The sequence below is a fragment of the Arachis hypogaea genome, chromosome 15, assembly GCF_003086295.3.
Source record: "Arachis hypogaea cultivar Tifrunner chromosome 15, arahy.Tifrunner.gnm2.J5K5, whole genome shotgun sequence".
Classification (NCBI taxonomy): domain Eukaryota; kingdom Viridiplantae; phylum Streptophyta; class Magnoliopsida; order Fabales; family Fabaceae; genus Arachis; species Arachis hypogaea.
The window spans coordinates 7,734,909-7,755,114 of record NC_092050.1 but is presented as its reverse complement, the minus strand read 5'-3'; the positions used below and the strand labels follow the sequence as shown (position 1 = coordinate 7,755,114).

The following is a 20,206-nucleotide window of genomic DNA, read 5'->3' as shown; positions in this document are numbered from 1 at the left end:
AGACCCTGGAAAACGGCTTCAAATTTGGTAATATCACCTAAACCAGAGAGATGAGGTTAGACGAGCTTATCTTAAATGGGGTCCATATCAAAAGCATCTAGACAATTATCCTCTATCCTGTAGAATTATTTATTTATTATCTTATTAGTAACAAACTTAAAGAATAATTATATTTATAAATTTTATTTTGATATAAATATTATTATTAAATTTTTATGTTAAATTTTTGCCCCCCAAAATTTTGTTTGAAGTTTCGCCACTGTTCTTATATATATTATTAAAAAATAGAAAAAAATTGATAAAAGAAAAAAATATTCCATGATTTATTATGATTTTCAATTAGTTATTATATATATTTTATGAATGAAAATCATGTGAAGTTAAATAGTTAATAGTTAAAAATCGTTTAATAATTTAATAAATTTGACTAAACTATCATCTAATAATTTTTAACTATTAATTTATATAAAGACAATTTCATGTAAATTAACACCATGTTCGTCATGACATAAAGATGACAATCTTTGAGGGGGAGCCTGGGTAATCTTGTGAACAATGCGTTGGCGGTTAATTGTTACTTTTTTTTATTACAAGTCCGGTTATTTTTCTACTTAAAAACATAATGTCATCACACAAATAATTAAGTAAATTTAGAGTCAAAAATAAGAATTTAGTGCTAGAATAGATATTATTAAAGAATCTAAGATGATAAATTAAATATCTATATAGTCCACGATATCATGGTAGGTATTTCACTTTTTCTAATTATTATATATCATTAATCATTAATATTACAAAGAAGCACACTTGCCTTACATGGAGAATATGCTTCAATTCACTTTATAAGTTAGACTTCTCACTAGGCTCACATTGTTCATACATATATAGATACACTAAAAGAATAAAAGAGATACAGTGTATTAACGAAAAAAATCTCTAAAATTTTCATTTTCTGGTTTACTGTCCACCAACTCTCCTATTTAATATATGTTAATGCAATCTCCTTATTTTTGTGAAAAATAGTGAACGATACATATATATAGATCTAATGTAGTAGTGAGATATATGGGTGCCGATCCTTTTTATTAGTGTTTTTCAACTTTTCAAAAAAATTTTCTCAATTTTTTCTTCTTTCTTGATATATATGTTCTCAACTTTTCATTTGTGTTTTTAATTTTTTAGTATTTTTTATCTTTATTAATAAAGATCAATTTTTCATTTAAAACAATTTTTTGAGGGTTTTTAAAAATAAAATATTATTTTTTAAAACAAATTATTTTAACATTATTTTTATACACATTTTTTTATAAAAAAAAAGTCAGGTAAACCTATCCTAATTTTGGACAAAATCAAAATAGACCAACTCCAATTTAAATTGTAATTGAGTGAACATATAGTTTAATCTTTTAAAATGTTGTCATAGTAATGAATTGACTAAATCGTATTTGATACATTTTGATTTATTCACAATATAAATAAAATAGTAAAAATACTAGTTAAAGTATGAAGGTAGAAGAAAAAATTTTATGAGTTAAATATATCAAATGAGAAAAAATTTATAGTGATTAGAGTGTATAAAAATAAATGGGTGGGTTCAATTTAAATTAAAATTGAGCGATAATTTCATTCTTTAATTCTAGCATAAAATCAGAAAAAGATCACTTAAATAATACTAAAATCAAGAAAAGTAACTCGATTTTTTTAAATTAGAATGACTCTATCTAATTTACTCTAAATTTAAAAAAAATATATTTTAGTAAATAATGTTAGAATTATTTTTTTAAAAAATATTTTGTTTTACTTTATAAAATATTTTTGATATAATAATCTGAAAATTTATTAGTATTTTATTTATTTTTATTTTTTATTTATAGAAATATTACATTTAAATATCTTTCAAAATTGATTATGTGTCACATTTTTTCCGTTGACCATACATAAAATTAATGGTGTGAAATTATTAATTTTGATTTTAATTTTAATTTGACTGAATTTAATTTTGATAATTTCAATAATTTTTTTAAGATGATGAATTAAATATATTAAAAAATATATTTTTTTATTCACTCTAATTTTATGAATAAAAAATGTTAGAGGGTCATTAAAATTTATTATTTTTTATTATTACTTAGACATCACTCAATTCATTTTGTGTAATTTCTTTATTCTAGCAATCCAATAACATATTTATGATATACTTTTAAATATTAATAGCTAATTAATAGTCAAAATTTAAATAATAAATTTTGATATCATCTAACATTTTTATTCATGTATATCGAACTATTGACGTAGATCATCACAATTAGACAAGATGCGAGGCTCATTTAATTAATTAACATATGAAATAGAAGATCCAAATTAAAAAGAGATTTTTGTTACATCTTTATTATGAGTTTGTTATGAATAATAATGTTTTTTTTTATTACTTTTGCTTCTCATAGAGATTTATGTAGTTATCTAACTTAACTTTTGCAACCATAAAGACCTGTCAAGATAATACATACACTATGTAGTTACCTAATATATCCCATATTACTCTTAATTTTATGACATATGCTATTTTTTATGTGTTCATTTTCAATTTTTGCACAATAAAAAATTCAAAGACAAAATCTTTTTAATCAACAATTTTTAATATTTTTTATTTTTTTTAAATTTTTTGTCATAAAATTAAGATTCAATTGATAGAAAAAGATAAATATCCTTTTAATTCTCAATTAGGATATACCTTACTTTCAGTCATCTCTTAATTTCAATTTTTGTCTTCTTTCTACTTAACTCTTACACATACACCTACCATCATCATCAGTTTCACTCAGTCTTCTTCTTCCGCTATTATATTCTATTTTCTGTGTAAAATCACTTTTTTGTTTTTCATTGTCACTGCCTGTTTTGTATAGCCTCACCGTCTTTTATTTTGCTTCGCGTTGTTACTGTTTTATTATTATTGAGGTTCGTATCTTTTCAGATCTATTTTCGAAATTAGTCTATTTCTAAGCTCATGTCTTCCAAATTCGTTTTCTTCTTTTTTTATTAGATCTGTTGTAGTGATATATTGATTAATTTTTCTCCCTGAAGGTATTGTTTAGATCTATTGTTTGAATATATATTATATATGATATTTAAATTTGTAAGTATGTTAATTTTGACGTTGACCATTGATGATAGGTTTTTTTTTTCAATTTTTTTCAGTTCCGTATCAAGTTAAAAATAGGGTTGATTCTCTTATTTTGAAATTCTAAACTAAAATATATTGTGTGAATGTGTGTTCGGTTTGTGATAACACAGAAAATAATTATCAATAGGGTCAAGGAAGAATGAGATGACTACTACTTCATCAATTTCTGGCACTGATAATAATAATGTTTTTCGAAAATGTTTCTTCCTCAGTTGCTGGCCTTAGGGATCACAGAGAAGCTTCTATCATGCTCCCAATTAACAATAATAACGCTGGTGTTGAAATAATTTACATCAGTGACGACGAAGAACCAGATCTTGAATCATCATTGTTAGAGGTCAACATTAATTCTGCCCCTTCAATTTTATCAACAACGGAACAAACCAATCAAACCCTTCAATTGATGATATTTAATTAATATTGTTGTTTCAGTAATCTATCGAGTCGCTCTATTTATTATTTGTTCATTTATTGAATTGCTCTTTAATTACAACAGAGCCGCAGTGACATTCAACATCTGCCTAATGGAGACTCCGTTCGAGAACTCGAGGTACGTTAGTTAGTTAGGGTTTTATGTATGATTAACACTATTCATACCAATTGAAGATGTTTTATGCGAGAACCAATTACAATATAAGTTAAGTTAATCTTTTTATTTTTATTAATAATTTTTTAAAATTTTAAATACCTATATTATCATTAATTTAATTTAGGATAAATTAGATAAACAAATTAATTGGAGGACAAAATTACATAAATCTTCTAGAACAAAAAATGTTACGTGTATATCTTTATACACAATTTTATGTAAATCAAATTGATTAAAGTCGATTTAGTCATTTTAATGGTAAATCAAATTAAGTAGATTCAAACTATTAGGTATATAAATAAATTGAATGCATTAGTTTCAATTTAATAGATTTTGAAATTCACTCATAATAAATTAAAATTATTGACTTCAAATTACACACATTGATATGTGTCCATAATAATTCGAATTGAGTAATTTCGAATCGGACTATCTACAGTAATTTGGCCTTAAATTTACAAATGTATATGTCTTGTATATAGGAGCTTCTAATCCTTGATTACTCCAACTTGGTTGCCAGCATTGAGGAGGAGGAGGATGCGAATTTGCGGCAATATGAGGTGAAAGCTATAAATGAATTGAGCTTATATTAGTTTGTGCTTTTGTAATACAAACAACTTTACTTGTTGGCTGGACGTCGATTACAATTTGCAAAAAATAATTTTGATAAGAACTTAGTTATCAAATGAATTACGTTCTTTATTTGAAAGCTTTTATGATATGATAGATTTTGTTTAGATAGTATTGATAAAAGTTACTATTACATTTAATATTATTAAAACATACAATATATTTGAAAGATCATATAGTATTAAGTTAAAAAACTTAATTAGAAGTAGGCCAAAGTCCATTTTTGCTTAAAATCACTATTACTTTCAATGACTTAATAGAAATTATTGTTTGGTGATCTAAATCCACATTGTCATAATGTTAGACCATAAGGAACGAAAAAATCGTAGACGAATACTTGAACTTATGAGTACTTGATTTTGTCTAGAGGTAGTTTTCCAATTTTCATTCAATAAAAGTTTCTTGTATTTTTGTTAATTAGTGTTGAACAACAACGTATTCCCATGGATAAGAATTGTAAAAACGGCTACGGTATGGAAATTGAACCCTAAAATGACCTTATATTTGATTTTATTTTTATATCATTTGATTACTATCAAACCATTGAATTTGCAGCCTCTGGGAGACGGGCAGCGAGTGACGAACCCCAATTTAGGACTGACGGAAACTGAGGTTGCAGCATGTATTGGGCGGGAAATTTTCCAAACTGTTGGTGAGCAGCCTCAGAACATTGATGCATGCGGCATATGTCAGGTGAGAGTGACACCAACTAAGTTACATTCTTTACAAAAGTTCATTCATTAAATAAATCTTTTATAGGTATAAATACATGTTAAATACGTAATCTATATTAAAAATATGTAATTTTAAAATAAACTGATTTGTGTTTCATAATTTTTTCAAAAGTAATTTTAACAGAAAGTAACTAATTATCACTTGTCTTTCCCAAAATTAAAATAATTTTCACAATTATATGTGTAAAGTGTGTATCTATCTGTGATCTATATATCTACCTCTTGATTTATTATTATTTAATAACATAGAATTTCTGTAACCATTTTCAGGAGGACTATGTTCACGGTGAAGAGCTTGGAAGATTGGATTGTGCGCACAGATATCACCTTTCTTGCATCAGGCAGTGGTTGCTCATCAAGAACAGATGCCCTGTTTGCAAGAAAATGGCTCTCACCATTATAGACTTGGAGGATGACGAGGAACATACCATGAGTTTATTTTAGATGAAATCAATCTTAAATGGAGGAATTTCAATGTCTTAACTTCGTCTGTTAATTAGATTTTAATTTGATCTAATTTTATAAATTTATCATGTTAATAATAATCAATTTAGATTCTTATATGTTTGTTGTAATATCATTTAACGTGCCACATTAATAAATTTTGGCACCATCAACAAAGAAAATGGCAGAAGAACTAATGCGATTAATTTAAAACTTTTGATGGACAAATTTGATTAAAAAATTTTTTAAAAACTAATTTGAAAAACAAACAATCTTTCAAAGACAAATTTAACTATTTATCCATTTTTATTTTGTTAGAAGATGATGATAATTCAAGCATCCTTCCATCAACTACATAATACATATTTATAGTTTATTTTCTACATCATTTTTCAAATTGCAACCCATCCTTTCTTCTCCACACCTCTATTAACACCATTATTATATAAACTAGTATTTTTATCCATAATAACATTACAGAAATATAAATATTTTAAAATTACGTCAATTCTGACATTATAAATTATGACACCAAAAATTTATAGCATTAAACTATTTTTATAAATAGGTCATAAGGAACAAAAGTCTTCGTTAGTTCTGAAGACCAAGTCTTTATAGATAAAAAAAATAAATAATAAATTTTTTAGTTATTATTTTTATATAAAAGAGTTTAATTTTTTATTAATAATTAATGTTAACATTCGTTATCTAAAATTTGAAAGAACTTAACATGTATATTTTTATTAGGTGTTAAATCTGTTACACAAATAAAAATAATTAATTTTTATGTTTGCTATTTAAAAATAATATTTTTCTATATATATAAAAATATATAATTAGATATTAGTGTAAAAAAATTATATTGATAGTTATAAAATTAACTCGAGTTTATTTTATTTTTTAAAACAATTAAAAATTTTGATTCTATCTTTTAATCATAATATTAGGATTTTTTTAAATTATATGTAATAAATACTTGAAGGAAAAGAAGTGAAAATATAGATTATAAAGATAAGCAGTAAAAATTTAAAATTAAATAAAATATATGCATATAATAATATTTTTTATTTAAATTATATTATGTTGTTAATTTTATTTTTTGTAGAACAGAAAAGTAGAGAAAAATAGAGAATGAGAGAAAAGAGAGAGAAAGATAAAGAAGAAGAATGAGAGAGGAAGTTTGTTAATAAGAAAAAATTTTATTTTAATTATAATGAAAAATATCTGATAACACATGTTGATTTGTCAAAATTGCTAATATAAAATATAAATTATAAATTATATATAGAGTGAAAATGATAGGGAAAAATAAGAAAAAAAAAGAGAAGTAGATAAGAGAATATAAGAAGAAGGTTTACTAATTTTAAAAGAAAATATTTTCTCTAAATTTTAATAAAAGAGTGTCATGTAACACATTTTAGTTATTAAATTAGTTAGTAATATATAAATATAATATATAATATAACTATATTTTAATTTTAATTTAATTCGAATGTAATTAGAGAATACCATGCATGTAGTATATTTTGATTATCAAATTTGTAATTAATCATCGATGATAATATACAAAAGAGATAGAGTGAGTGAAAGAATGAGAGAGATAGAAAAAGGAAGAGAGAGGAGTGAATAACTCTTTAATTTTGGAGAAAAATATTTGATTTTAATTACAATGCGCGAGTGACATGTGACACATTTTGATTGTAAAATTGTTAATTTTATATAACCAAAATATGCCACATGTTAAAAAATTGGTAATCTTGTGAACAATCTGTTGGCGGCTAATTGTTACCATTTCCTTATTATAAGTCCTGTTATTTTTTCGCTTAAAAATATGATGTCAATACAAAAATAATTAACTAAATTTAGAGTAAAAAATGTTATTTTTTCGCTTAAAAATATGATGTCAATACAAAAATAATTAACTAAATTTAGAGTAAAAAATAAGAATTTAATGCTAGAATAGATATTACATCAGAATTTAAGATAATAAATTAAATATTTATATAGTCCACAATATCATAATAGGTATTTCACTTTTTTTAATTATTTATATCATTAATCACTAATATTACGAAGAAGCACTTGCCATACGTGGAGGATATACATCAATTTACTCTATAAATTAGACTTCTCACTAGGCTCACATTGTTCATACATACATAGATCCACTAGAAGAGTAAGAGAGAAACAGCGTATTGACAAAAAAGTTCTTGAAATTTTCATTTTTTAGTTTACTGTCCACCAACTCTCCTAATTGGTATATGTTAATTCTCTTTTATATAGTCTCTTTACTTTTGTAAGAAATAGTGAACGAGACATACATATATTCCAATGTAGTAAGATATACGGGTGCTGATTCTTTTCATTAGTGTTTTTCAATTTTTCAATTTTTTCTTGATATATATATTTTCAATTTTTCATTTGTGTTTTCAATTTTTCAATATTTTTTATCTTTATTAAAATAGATTAATTTTTTATTCAAGACACAAATTTTTTTGAAGATTTTTTAAAATAAAATAAAATATTATTTTTCAAAACAAATTATTTCAATATTATTTTTATACCCATGTATTTTTTGGATAAAAAAAATCAAGCAAACCTATCAAAATTTTGGACAAAATTGAAATGGATCAACTCTAATTTAAGTTATAATGGTGTGAACCTGTAATTTAATCTCTTAAAATTTTTATCATGTTAATGAATTAACTAGAATTCTATTTGATGCATTTTGATTCACTCACAACAAAAATAAAACAAAAATAAAATAATGAAGATACAAGTTGAAGTATAAAATTAGAAGAAAAAATTTGATAGGTTAAATGTATCATATAAGAAAAATTTTATAATGATTAGAGTACACAAGAATTAGGTGAGATGAGTCCAATCTGAATAAAAATTGAGCGGTGATTTTTCTGATTCTAGCATAAAATCGGAAGAAAAACACCTGAAAAATATTAAAATCAGAAAAAGTTAACTCGATTTTTTTAATTAAAATGACTCTATCTGATATTCTAATTTGTTAAAAAATATATTTTAGTAAATAATGTTAGAATTATTATTTTAAAGTATTTTATTTTATTTATTTAAAAATATTTTTTGATCTAATAATTTACAAGCCCATTAATATTTTTTTATTTTTTATTTACAGATTATTACATCTGAACATCTCTCAATATTGATTGTGTATCATATTTGTTTTCGTTGACCATACATAAAATTAATGATGTAGAATTATTAATTTTAATTTTAGTTTGACTGATTTTAATTTTAATAAACTTTGTAAGATGATGAATTAAATATATTAACAAATATATTATTTTTATTCACAATTAGATGAGATGTGAGGCTCATTTAATAAATTAACATATGAAATAGAAGACACAAATTAAAAAAAAAAATTTGTTACATCCTTATTATTAGCTTGTTCTAAATAATAATGCTTTTTCTATTATTATTATTACTTTTGCTTCTCATGCATGTTTATTAGCGATCTCATATGGTGCCGTCCTAGCTAACTTCTCTTTCTTTAAATATTTGGTCATGAGACATAACTCAACTTTTGCGGCCATGAACAACCGTCAAGGTAACATATACATCATGCTATTGTCTACTATGTCTCATATTACTCTTGATTTTATGACTTATATATGCTATTTATTCATTTTCAATTTTTCTCCAATGAAAAGTTCAGAAACAATCTTTTTTATCAATAATTTTTAATATTTTTTATTTTTTAAATTTTTTATCATAAAATTAAAATTAAATTAATAGAAAAAGACAAATATCCTCTCATTTAGGATTCTTTGCATTTTATTGTCAGTCATCTTTCAGTCTTAATCTTTATCTTTTTTGTGTTTAGCTCTCACATATACACTCAATATCATCAGTCTCGTTCAATCTTTTTTAATTCTCACGTTGCTCTACTCTAGTTCTGTGTAAAGTTATTTTCTGCTTTTCTACTCAATCCTTTTTGCGTCGATTTTTTTGTTTTATCTTGTCACCGCTTGTTTTGCATAATCTCATTGCGCCTCTACTTTGTTTTACGTTGTCACCGCTACTGTTTTAAGATTTCCTGCATCACTTCTTCACCTATCAATAAGTAGCTTGAGGTTTTAAATTTGTGATTCGGGGACCACTTGTCCTCGCAGTAGTAACACAACCTTTTTTCTCTTTTTAATTTGATTTCTAAAGCAGATAGTTTCTTGAAGGGTGGATTCGAATTGGTATTGTGATTTGTATTAAGTATGTGGTTTTGATTAGGTGGATGAGAATTATATGGTACAAGAGATATAATAGGTTTTGGGGTGCTGGTGGTTCGGTTAATGGGGTTATGGCTTGGTATGTTCAAAGGTGGCAGTGAATTTGTAGTTATGGATCGTTTGTGGTTTAGGTTGGTTACGGAGTGTTTCTGTTCGTGTAATCTAGCCATTGCTGCAGTAGTCACATATGAAGTTGGCTTAGCTAACAATAGTTCATACGTTGAAATAATATTGAAGTCCAGCCACAAATAAGAAAACCAGCCACTCTTACTTAACCCTGTGACTTGGTTTGATAATTCCTCAATTTGGCTTTGATAAGCAGCTACTGTTGTGGTTTGTTTCAACTCTTTAAGGGCTGCTTTAGGATCATAAAATTGATTCTAACTGAACCTCACGAGTAGTGCATCCAAAAAAGAGTCCCAAGTATGTCTAATGTTATTGTTAATCACCCAGCGATACTAAGAGTAAGCAGGAGCAGATAGGTGAAATGAAAGCATACGTACCCTCATGTCAATAGAAACTGAGTATCACTCAAAATACTATCAGGCCTTAAAAACCCACTCCTCTACTCATTCATCGTCGAAGATGAGTAATTCAGTCTTGAAACTTTGAACGACAGGTTGGAAGGTACCGGATCCGCTAATGCGAGAGCCTTGCAGGGAATCTCGTTCTTCAGGATCATCGCACATCCTTCATCTTCAAGGCATCCTTAAGGAGGCTACGAATCTCCCTCAGCGAATTCTTGTAACACCCTACCACACAAAACTTTACACCTAGGATGTAAAATAGAGGTGGTGAGGCGCTACGACTTCTAAAATAAAATGCATACATATAATAGTAGAAAGAATATAGTAAACTAGGAGCCTTGAAAACTGGGCAAAACAAAATTCATAAAATAAAAAGTGCAATGCTCCGGAGACGGAATAACTTGCGTGTGAAAAAACCTCAAGATCATAGATACGAGTAAGCTAAAGAGTGAATAGAGAGCCAAGAAATACAATATAACTAGCTCCTGACTCAACCTGCGAAGTCAAAGCTGGCTGGAGAATATATATATATATATATATATATATATATATATATATATATATATATATATATATATATCTCAGAATACTCAAAATACAAAAATAAGGCCCTAACTCTCCTTCAACCTCTATGAGGAACAAAATAATCAAGTTTCTTGGAGAGCAAGCTAGTACATATATACATACATATACAAACTGAAAACCCAAAATTCACCGGGGACAACTCCGCTTCAGGGAAATCCAGACGCCTAGCAAGGAGCCTCTCGACCTGCATCTGAAAACAATAACACTGTATGGGGTGAGAACCGGAGGTTCTCAGCATGGTAAAGGTGCCACGCGTATAATAAATAAGGTCTTGAAAATTCCAGAGGCAATCCTAGAACTTCAACATACAATCATAAAACTTAAACTCTAAGGAAAAGCCATAAAAAGGGGTAGGTGATCTAAGTACCCTAAACTTACTCACTTTTAAACCTAACATAAATACCAAACCATTCCACCCTTCCTCCGATCCTCCATCATCCATGAATCAGCAGAGACAAACAAACAAATAGTTTCACGCACAGGTAGGAAACATGTAGTGCAGATAGCAAATATAGCAGTTAGCAGGATGTATATTCAGTTAGGCAATCCCAAATAATGCATAGCAAACAAAATAAACAAATGCACATGATGCATGCCTGTCCTATGGCTGTTGATATCAACTGTCGGTTACGTAGCCATCCCGACATGTTCTCAAGCTCAGAAATACAACATGGGGAGAATCCCCAAGCTGACATAGGGGAGAGAACGCCCCCAAGCTCAATAATATCCATAGGACGAATCCCAAGCTGACATGGGGAGAAGAGACAACACCCCAAGCTGACATGGGAAAATAATACCCCAAGCTTAATAATAACCACAGAAAAAAATCTCGGCTGACATGGGGACTACGCCCCAAGCTTAAGTTATTCAATCATTTCTTACAATTTATCATTTACACTCTCAATACTTATTCATGTCTCATCTCATCATTCTCAACTTCACTTAACTCATTGAGCATACATTTTATTATCCTTGATTAATTAATAATATCAATTCTCAAATTCTTACGTTACTCTCTTACTTGCCTCTTACATTTTATAATACTTGTAGAAAATCACTCATTCAAGCCTTAGCATCAGAACTCGTTCATACACGCACCTCCTTCTTATACAGTTTGTCATTTTTAATCTTTACTTCATTCCCAAGTTATCTTTATTTCCTAGCTTCAACTAATTACTAAGCTTACTAATAAGATCCAGGGTTAACAGGGCAAAAATAGAGGTTTAGAAGTCTAAAATCTGGCTTAAAACACAAAAATCTAATTTTGCAGGAAACAGAGACCACGCGTGCCGTGGGCCACGCGTACGCGTGGTAGTATGAAAAGGTAGCACACGTGCGCGTTCCCTTACCATGCGTACGTGTAGGTGAGAACATCATATCACGTGTACGCGTGGGTCATGCGTACACGTGGTCATACATATGTTGGCTCATCACGCGCACGCATGGGCTACTCACGCATGCGTAGTTCAAAATGCCACGTCACGCGTACGGGTGGATGTGCGTTTTTCCAAAAAATAACAGATTGCCCAGAAAGCTGCAAAACCAGAACATTGTGACTACATAACACATTCTTCACACCAAACTTCCGTCGTCCGTAACTTTCTCTACAAAGCTCCATTTTTCACAAAATTTATGTCGTTCAAAAGCTTGTGAAACCATCTTTCATTTGAAACAAACCGCATTTTCATCCAAAATTTGAGGAGCAAGTTATGAACTACCAAAATTCATCAAAAACCATTTTTTACCAAATTACACCAACCCTCATTTTTACTAAAACCACATTTTCCTTTCAAAGCTCATTTCCACTCAACTCAACATACCTTAACCATCAATCTAACTAGCCTTTAACTATAGCACAATAATTCTTACAACTTAGCTCAATTCCATTACATTTCACTCAACTTTACCAATTTTAGCCACAAACCAACATATTACTCTATATACATATACTATCATCATCATGAGATTCCCCCACCATCATTACAACATTATTCATTATGACAATATATACCAAAAAATCCAAATAAACACCACTCAATTTCCCAACCATATCATTACATTACCATAACCACAAGTCCTTCATTCATCATCATCACACTAGCATATAGAGACACATTTACGTACAACTCACATTATCAATTATCCAACATAAGCCCACATCAACTTATCCATCAATCTCATAAAAACTAACCATTTAACACATTTAACTTACTTCAACTTATCCTATAGTTCTCTAGCCTAAGTTTTCACAAAACCTTAAATATTAAACGCGCGAAACCTAAACCATACCTTGGCCGATCACTATGTTTAGACCAAGGCAGCCACACTAGTCACAAACACATCCCCTCAAGCTTGAGAAGTTAACCAAAATCTTAGCTCCAATCACCACCAAGCCTCCAAATGCTTACTGTAACACCCTACCACACAGAGTCTTATGCTTAAGTCATAAAACAGAGGTGGCGAGGTATTACGACCTCTAAAAATAAAATGTAGTAAGTATAGTAGAGTAAAAAAATGTTTATAACTAGGAGCTTTGAAGAAAAAGGGATAAATCAAAACCGTTAAATCAAAACGCGCGACACTCCGATTGATAATGTAAAAGAAACAGATAAAGGATGAGCTAACACGATAAGATATACGAGAGAGTACCAAAATACAGATATCAAGACTCAGGATTTGGTTTGCGAAGATAACCGGTCCGAGCATATAAGTATATATACATATATAAGGGAACTACCCAAAATGTAAACCAAAAGATAATATACAGAACCTGTTTCTCCAAGATAACCTCTAAGAGGAGTTAATACAATATGTATATATATAAACAGTGGAGAATATAAGTGTCTAAGCAAAATACATAAAATCAAAATAAAGTCCCGAGAGCTAAGGATCTTCGCCAAAATAGAAGTCTCCAGCATGCCTAAGCGAGGAGCCTCACGTCCTGCATCTGAAAATCACAAAATCTGCATGGGTGAGAACCGGAGGTTCTCAGTATGGTAACAGTGCCCAAATATCTAACATGTAATGTCCTGGGAAAGCCGAAGGCAATCCTAGAACCTCCACATTATAATCAAAGCGTATAAATGTACTAAACCATAAGAAATGAAAACAGGCGACTAACTTAAGTATCTTCAGGCTAACTAAATATCCCATTTCCAAATCCTGCAAACCTCCTAACCGCCAACAGTAATTGAGATGCAAACACAAGTATATCAAACAAAGAAATGCACAAGTAAGAAGCAGATAAGACAATTAGGCAATTAACAAGTAAAAATGCAATCAATTAGGCAATCCAGACAAATCACATATAATGCATATGATGCATGCCTGTCCTAGTGGCTGATGAGTCTCATCTGTCGGTTATAAAGCCAACCCGACAAGTCCTGGTAGCTAACCATTGGACTGTCCCTCTGTCGTGCATCCCCAACTCGAGTTATTCACAATATAAATCATAATTTCATATCCAACACCCTCAATGGTGTATATTCACGGGGGCGAGCTCATCTGGAACTTTCACAGTATCTGGCCACACTTACGACATAGGGTCAGCAGAGTATCGAGTCTCCACCTGGAGCACGTGGTGGCTAGCCACTGCTTTCACCCAGGGAAACTCGTACCTCAGATAATTCAGCATATATGCATTCAATCACAGCCATACATTAACATTCATCTCAGCCATCCGGCTTATAAATCATAATTCATAACTAGCCATAACCATCATCACGCACAGCCATTCAACTCATATCATACTCAGCCATTCGGCTCATATCATACACAACACTCCACCATCCTCCTCCGCAACTCATATCATCATTATTAATCATAACTCATCATAATACCTCATTTCTTCATTCACAAGTTACCCCTTTCCTAGCTTCTTCTCAATCACTAGGCATTTTACATTAATTTATGATTTAAAAGATGAAAACGGGAGTTTATAAGCCTGAAACAACATCTAGGAAGATCACAAGCTTGTTGGGAATGTGAAAGACTTGAAAACAAAAGTTTTAGAAAAGAAAAGGGTCGCGTGCGTACGCACAAGGGTATAAAACTATATCAAATATTTCCTATCTTAAAAGACATCATTTACAATCCTAAAAAATTAGAGTACATAACTTCTTATCCTAGAATATATATGGGAGTACTCAAATAGTACTGTATTTATACTTAATTATGGAAATATTATTGATATGATATTTTTGTACATATCTAAATTATTCATTAATATTTTCTAACATATTTTTCTAATTGCAAGAATAAACATCTCTTTTAAAAAAAATTATAATTACTTAAATAAATATCATTAACTACATTTATTCATATAAAAAGAATATTAATAATAATATCAATATATGAATGCAATTGAAAAAAGAAAGAGTTGTACTTATATTTGTAACTATAGATAATAAAATTTGAAAGGTAAAGTATATCAACTATTATATAAAATAACTACTTTGTGAATTTAAATATTGTTTCAAGTAAATATTAATGTGTTAATAATTATTATTTCAGGAATTAGAAAATTAAAGTATAGACTTTGTGAATAAAAAACTTAACATTTATTAAAAATTATACATTTTTTTAAATACTTCTAATTTAATTTGTTTTATTAAGGTTGTATTCAATATTTATATTTACTAATTATATAAAATTAATGAAAAAATATGTTTACTTTGGTTCAAATTATTTATATTGATTTATCTTTAAATATAAATATTTTTTTTAAATTCATATTTACTTATCTATGTAAATACAGTTTAATTAGAAATTATATTCTGTGTAAAAGTATATACATGAACATACAGATATGAGTTACATTATATACAGAATGTGTTGTACATGTAATATAATTGGATTAAAATTTTACATCTAAATACTCACGTCCTCTTGCATGTAGAATACTTATCAATAAGGTTTTATACTTTATATTCTGCTCCGTATTTTTTTGTATCTGCAAAAGTTCTACTTTTTTTTCTTCTAATATTTCAATTTGAACCCACATTTTCTTCTCCTTGAGGTGATGTGAAGGAAGACGTGTTTTGGTTCATTCTAATATCAACTAACGGCATGCCAATTTACAATACAAAAAAGAAAAATAAAAATAAACTGGTATAGATTATGTGAATCTTATTAAGGATGATATGATCATTGGAAGCCAAGATGAAGATCAAGATCAAGAAGTAGTTAACAATTAGCTCGTAGCTATTATAGTTATGTTAGTAGGTGACTTAGCTTAGTGTTGAATAAGTCGGTGGAATTTGTGTATAAATTGCTCTCTAGCTTTACATTCACTTGCTAGGAGTTGTAATCATTTTGTTTGTATCAATGTCATTCTATATTTGATAATATTTTGTTAAATTAATTGTTCTTGCTGCATTTTTTCTGTAGATTCATTTGTTCTGTTTCTGTTACACTATTCTTCTTTTCTTCTAATCCAAGCAATATGAGCTTGGAATAATTTCAGATGGTATTACGAGCTTTTGGATTATGAATCATGGATTCTTCTTCAAGGAATTTCGATCCTGCAAATTTACATCCGTCTAATTCTGTATACAACAATAATGCGATCATCAACAATCTCAACTTCCCACTACACCTTCTAAATTCTCGTCTATTCCCACCTATTGGAGACAAGCTTGGACAGCGCAATCACAAAACATGAGAACAACAAGCCTTGACTGCACTTTGTGGTCAAGACTTATTATAAGATCATCTATATTTTTCAAAGCTAAGGTTCCTCAGCATTATGCTTCTTTAGAAGATCAACAATCTGGTGTTGAATCTGCAGCCTACAAACAATGGCTTTAAGATGACTACAATCTTCAAACATAGTTGCCGATATCTATTGATGCTAATTTCAAGAATAAGATAGTTGGTTGTGTCTTTAGTTATCAGATTTGGAACAAGATTGAAGAATATTTTGCTCAATCAACAAAGTATCGTGTTAAGCAATTGAAGTGCAACTCAAGAACATCATGAAACATGGATTATTATCTTCTGATTATGTTCACAAGATCAAAGGTATAGTTGATTCCTTTGCAATTCTTAGCTTTCCTTTAACATCAGAAAAACATGTGGATGCTCTTCTTGAAGGACTTAACAAGGAATGTCAAATGTTGCTCATTACTGTTCGAGCAAAACCAGAAATTTATAATTTTTGTGAAGTTGAAATTATAATAATGTCATCATAAGTTTCAAAAGCCTGACAATTCAATTGTTTAAGCACATCTTACCCAAGGTTCTTTCCCATCAATTCCATCTCTTAGTCATGGTTATGGTGACGAGAGAGGATGTGGAGGACGCTTCCAAAGAGGTAATAGATCATTTTATCAAGCATCAAGACCTTAGTGCCAAGTTTATGGCCGTTTTGGCCATATTGCTTGATGACACTGCTTCAATCGGTTCAATCAAGACACTCCACTCATCACAAAATTCACAATTCAATCAACCATCTAAATTTACCAATTCTACATCATCTTCAGTTTCTTCACAAACAAGCAATCGCACAACATCACCTCCTCCACCAACTCCTTTTTACAACCTCACTGCCTTTATGGATGTTCCTTCCTCTATATCTGATCCAAATTGGTATCCCAATACTGGAGCTTCACACCATGTAACTCTAGATTCTTCCACATTCTTGTAATCTTCAGAATACATAAGACCAAATCAAGTGCAGATAAGAAATGGATTAGATTTATTTATTACCATTGACGATTCTATGTTATATGCTATAGATTTCAAAAGATACTTTTATTACAATTCAAGATTTTATCCATTCACCTAAAATAACTAAGAATCTTATTTCTGTTTCTAAATTTGCAGAAGATAATGAGGTGTACTTTTAATTTCATACAAGAATTTGCTTGGTTAAATGTTAACATGCATACTAATAAAGTGTTGTTGCATGAATTTAGAGATGGTGGTATCTACAGACTACAGATTTCACAATGTAGTTGTTTCTCTTATTTCTAAGTTAAACAATTTCATTCAACCTTGTATTTTTAGTATATATTTAGTTTCTTTAGAGTTGTGGCATTTAAGACTAGACCACACTGTTATGAAGACAGACTCCTCTATTGTTTCCAGTTATAACATTGCTATTCAAAATAAAGATAATTCTCTATAATATGATATATGTGAAAATTATATGAATGATCACATCATCCTTAATAAATTGTAACTATTATGAAAATCGCTAGGGAAAACAGAGAGACTTCTATCATGCTCCCAATTAACAATAATAATGCTGCTGCTAAAATAATCCACATCAATGACAAAGAACCAGATCTTGAATCATTATTGTTAGAGGTCAATCTTAATTCTTAACTATTAATTTTATATAAAGACAACTGTATGGAAATGATTTATATGTTCTATTCATATTAGATTCTCTTTCTTCATTAAATATTAAATACTCAAGACATGTACATTAAGTGTATTGTTCAACGTTAATATTCGGTTTAATTATTTTAGAGTAATTATCCAAATCAGTCTTCAAGGATTTTAAAAACGGATATTTTAATCTTTAAGAAAAATTAATACATAGATCAATTCCTAAAATTTTATTCCGGTAGACAGATCAGTCTCTAGTTCATTTTTCGGCAGAGTAATTACCCGTATCAGTCTCCAAAAATTTTAAAAGTAGACATTTTAATCCCAAAGAAAAATTAATACATAGATTAATCCCCAACGTTTTTTTATGTCAGACATAACAGTCCCCATCCGTTTTACTTTTACTATATGTGGACCTTTATTATATATTATTAACTTAGTTTTGTGCATGTGGATATGACGACACTAGCATATTAATACACTATTTTCATTAGAAACAAGTAAGGTGAATAATGATGCTTTAAAATCTAAATTAAAATCTTTTTTAAATACAAACATGTTTTTTAAAATAGGACATCTTTTGATTATATTAAATACAAAAATACTGTGAGCTCGAAACTCCTCAACGCCTTAGGCGTACTCCATGGGTGCTTCAAGAGGAGTTCTCTATACATGGAGAAAATTAAAAATTTATCATGGCCACTGTTTTAAAAATAGAAAAGGAAAGGAGAAAGAACAAGAGTTTATCTAGCCGAAATTTCGGTATAAATGCAAGAAATAGCAAAAACGGACAAGAGTTTGTGCTTGTATGGTTTGAGTTCGTGAAAAACACATGAAAAACAATGGAAGAAGAGTTGAAATATGGGCTGGGACGTAGAGAATAGATGCAAGAATTTTCTCTCTTTCTCTCTCAAGAATTCGGTCAAAAGAGTGTAAAAATGTGTAAAGTGTTTTGTGAATTTTGAGGCAAATGCTTCCTTAAATAAAAAATCAAAGTCTTGCTGAATTCATGATGGTAAAAGGGGTTGGAATTTTCGTGGTCAATGGCTGGAATTTAATGAAGAAGGGGCATGCAAACGAGGAAGCTTAGTCAGCGCTTGCGTGTCGAGCTTATCCACAGTTAACTGCAGTTAGTTACTCGAGGTTAAAAACACAGCAGAGAGGGGTTAAAGGCTGAGAAGGAGAGACAAGTTACTTGGGTGGCAAGTAAGAAGATTTTGGATTTCTAGAAGTCGTTTGCGAAATACTAGTCAGAAATTCGGTTCGAAGTAAATTTTACCGTGTGGTAAAATAATTAATGGCTAATATTTATCCTTAAAGGAGTAAATCATGAATGGATGGCTAATATAAATCTTGAGATACATTTAGTTGGGTAGAAATTATTTTGACCACTGATTCCGAGATTTTCGGTTACTAGAGTTTTTCTCGACGCACGCAAAATCGTTACTAAAAGTGAATTTCTGGCTCAAAAAGTCTCTAGTGAAGAAAATAAACCAATGGTAAGATAATATTTATTATTTACTAGTCAAACTTGACTTAGGGAGATTAATTACCCTCGTAAAATCAATTTTGACCATATTAATGGCATTTTTCTATTTAATTTTTCATTTTTTCTTTTTTTTTGTTTTTATTTATTTATTTATTTATTTATTTTACCATTGGGCCAACCTCACTATTTTTTTTTGGGCCATGATTCGGAATTTTGCAAAATAAATTTTAAAATAGCCAGAAAAGCTTGTTTACCGAAAACTGGATTCTTACATTAACTATCTTCTTCAAATCTATTTCTTTCACAGCTTCAGCATCAATAAACAAAGAAGTCCGCATATTGACATCTTCACTAATCTAATCATATGACCAGTCCACTATTTTCTTTTTCTCTCTCTTTCTCAAAACCTATATTCAAAAACAAAAATTCAAAA

The 20,206-nt window shown here is 29.1% G+C and overlaps 1 protein-coding gene across 1 annotated transcript; it reads left to right on the top strand.

Moving 5' to 3' along the window:
• The first annotated feature begins 3,365 nt into the window (after positions 1-3,365).
• LOC114925318 (probable E3 ubiquitin-protein ligase ZFP1) lies at positions 3,366-5,578 on the top strand. The gene is made up of 5 exons (XM_029292885.1): positions 3,366-3,518; positions 3,678-3,731; positions 4,253-4,330; positions 4,956-5,093; positions 5,405-5,578. The coding sequence occupies exons 1-5, from the start codon at positions 3,366-3,368 to the stop codon at positions 5,576-5,578; spliced, it is 597 nt and encodes a 198-aa protein (XP_029148718.1).
• The last annotated feature ends 14,628 nt before the right edge of the window (positions 5,579-20,206 follow it).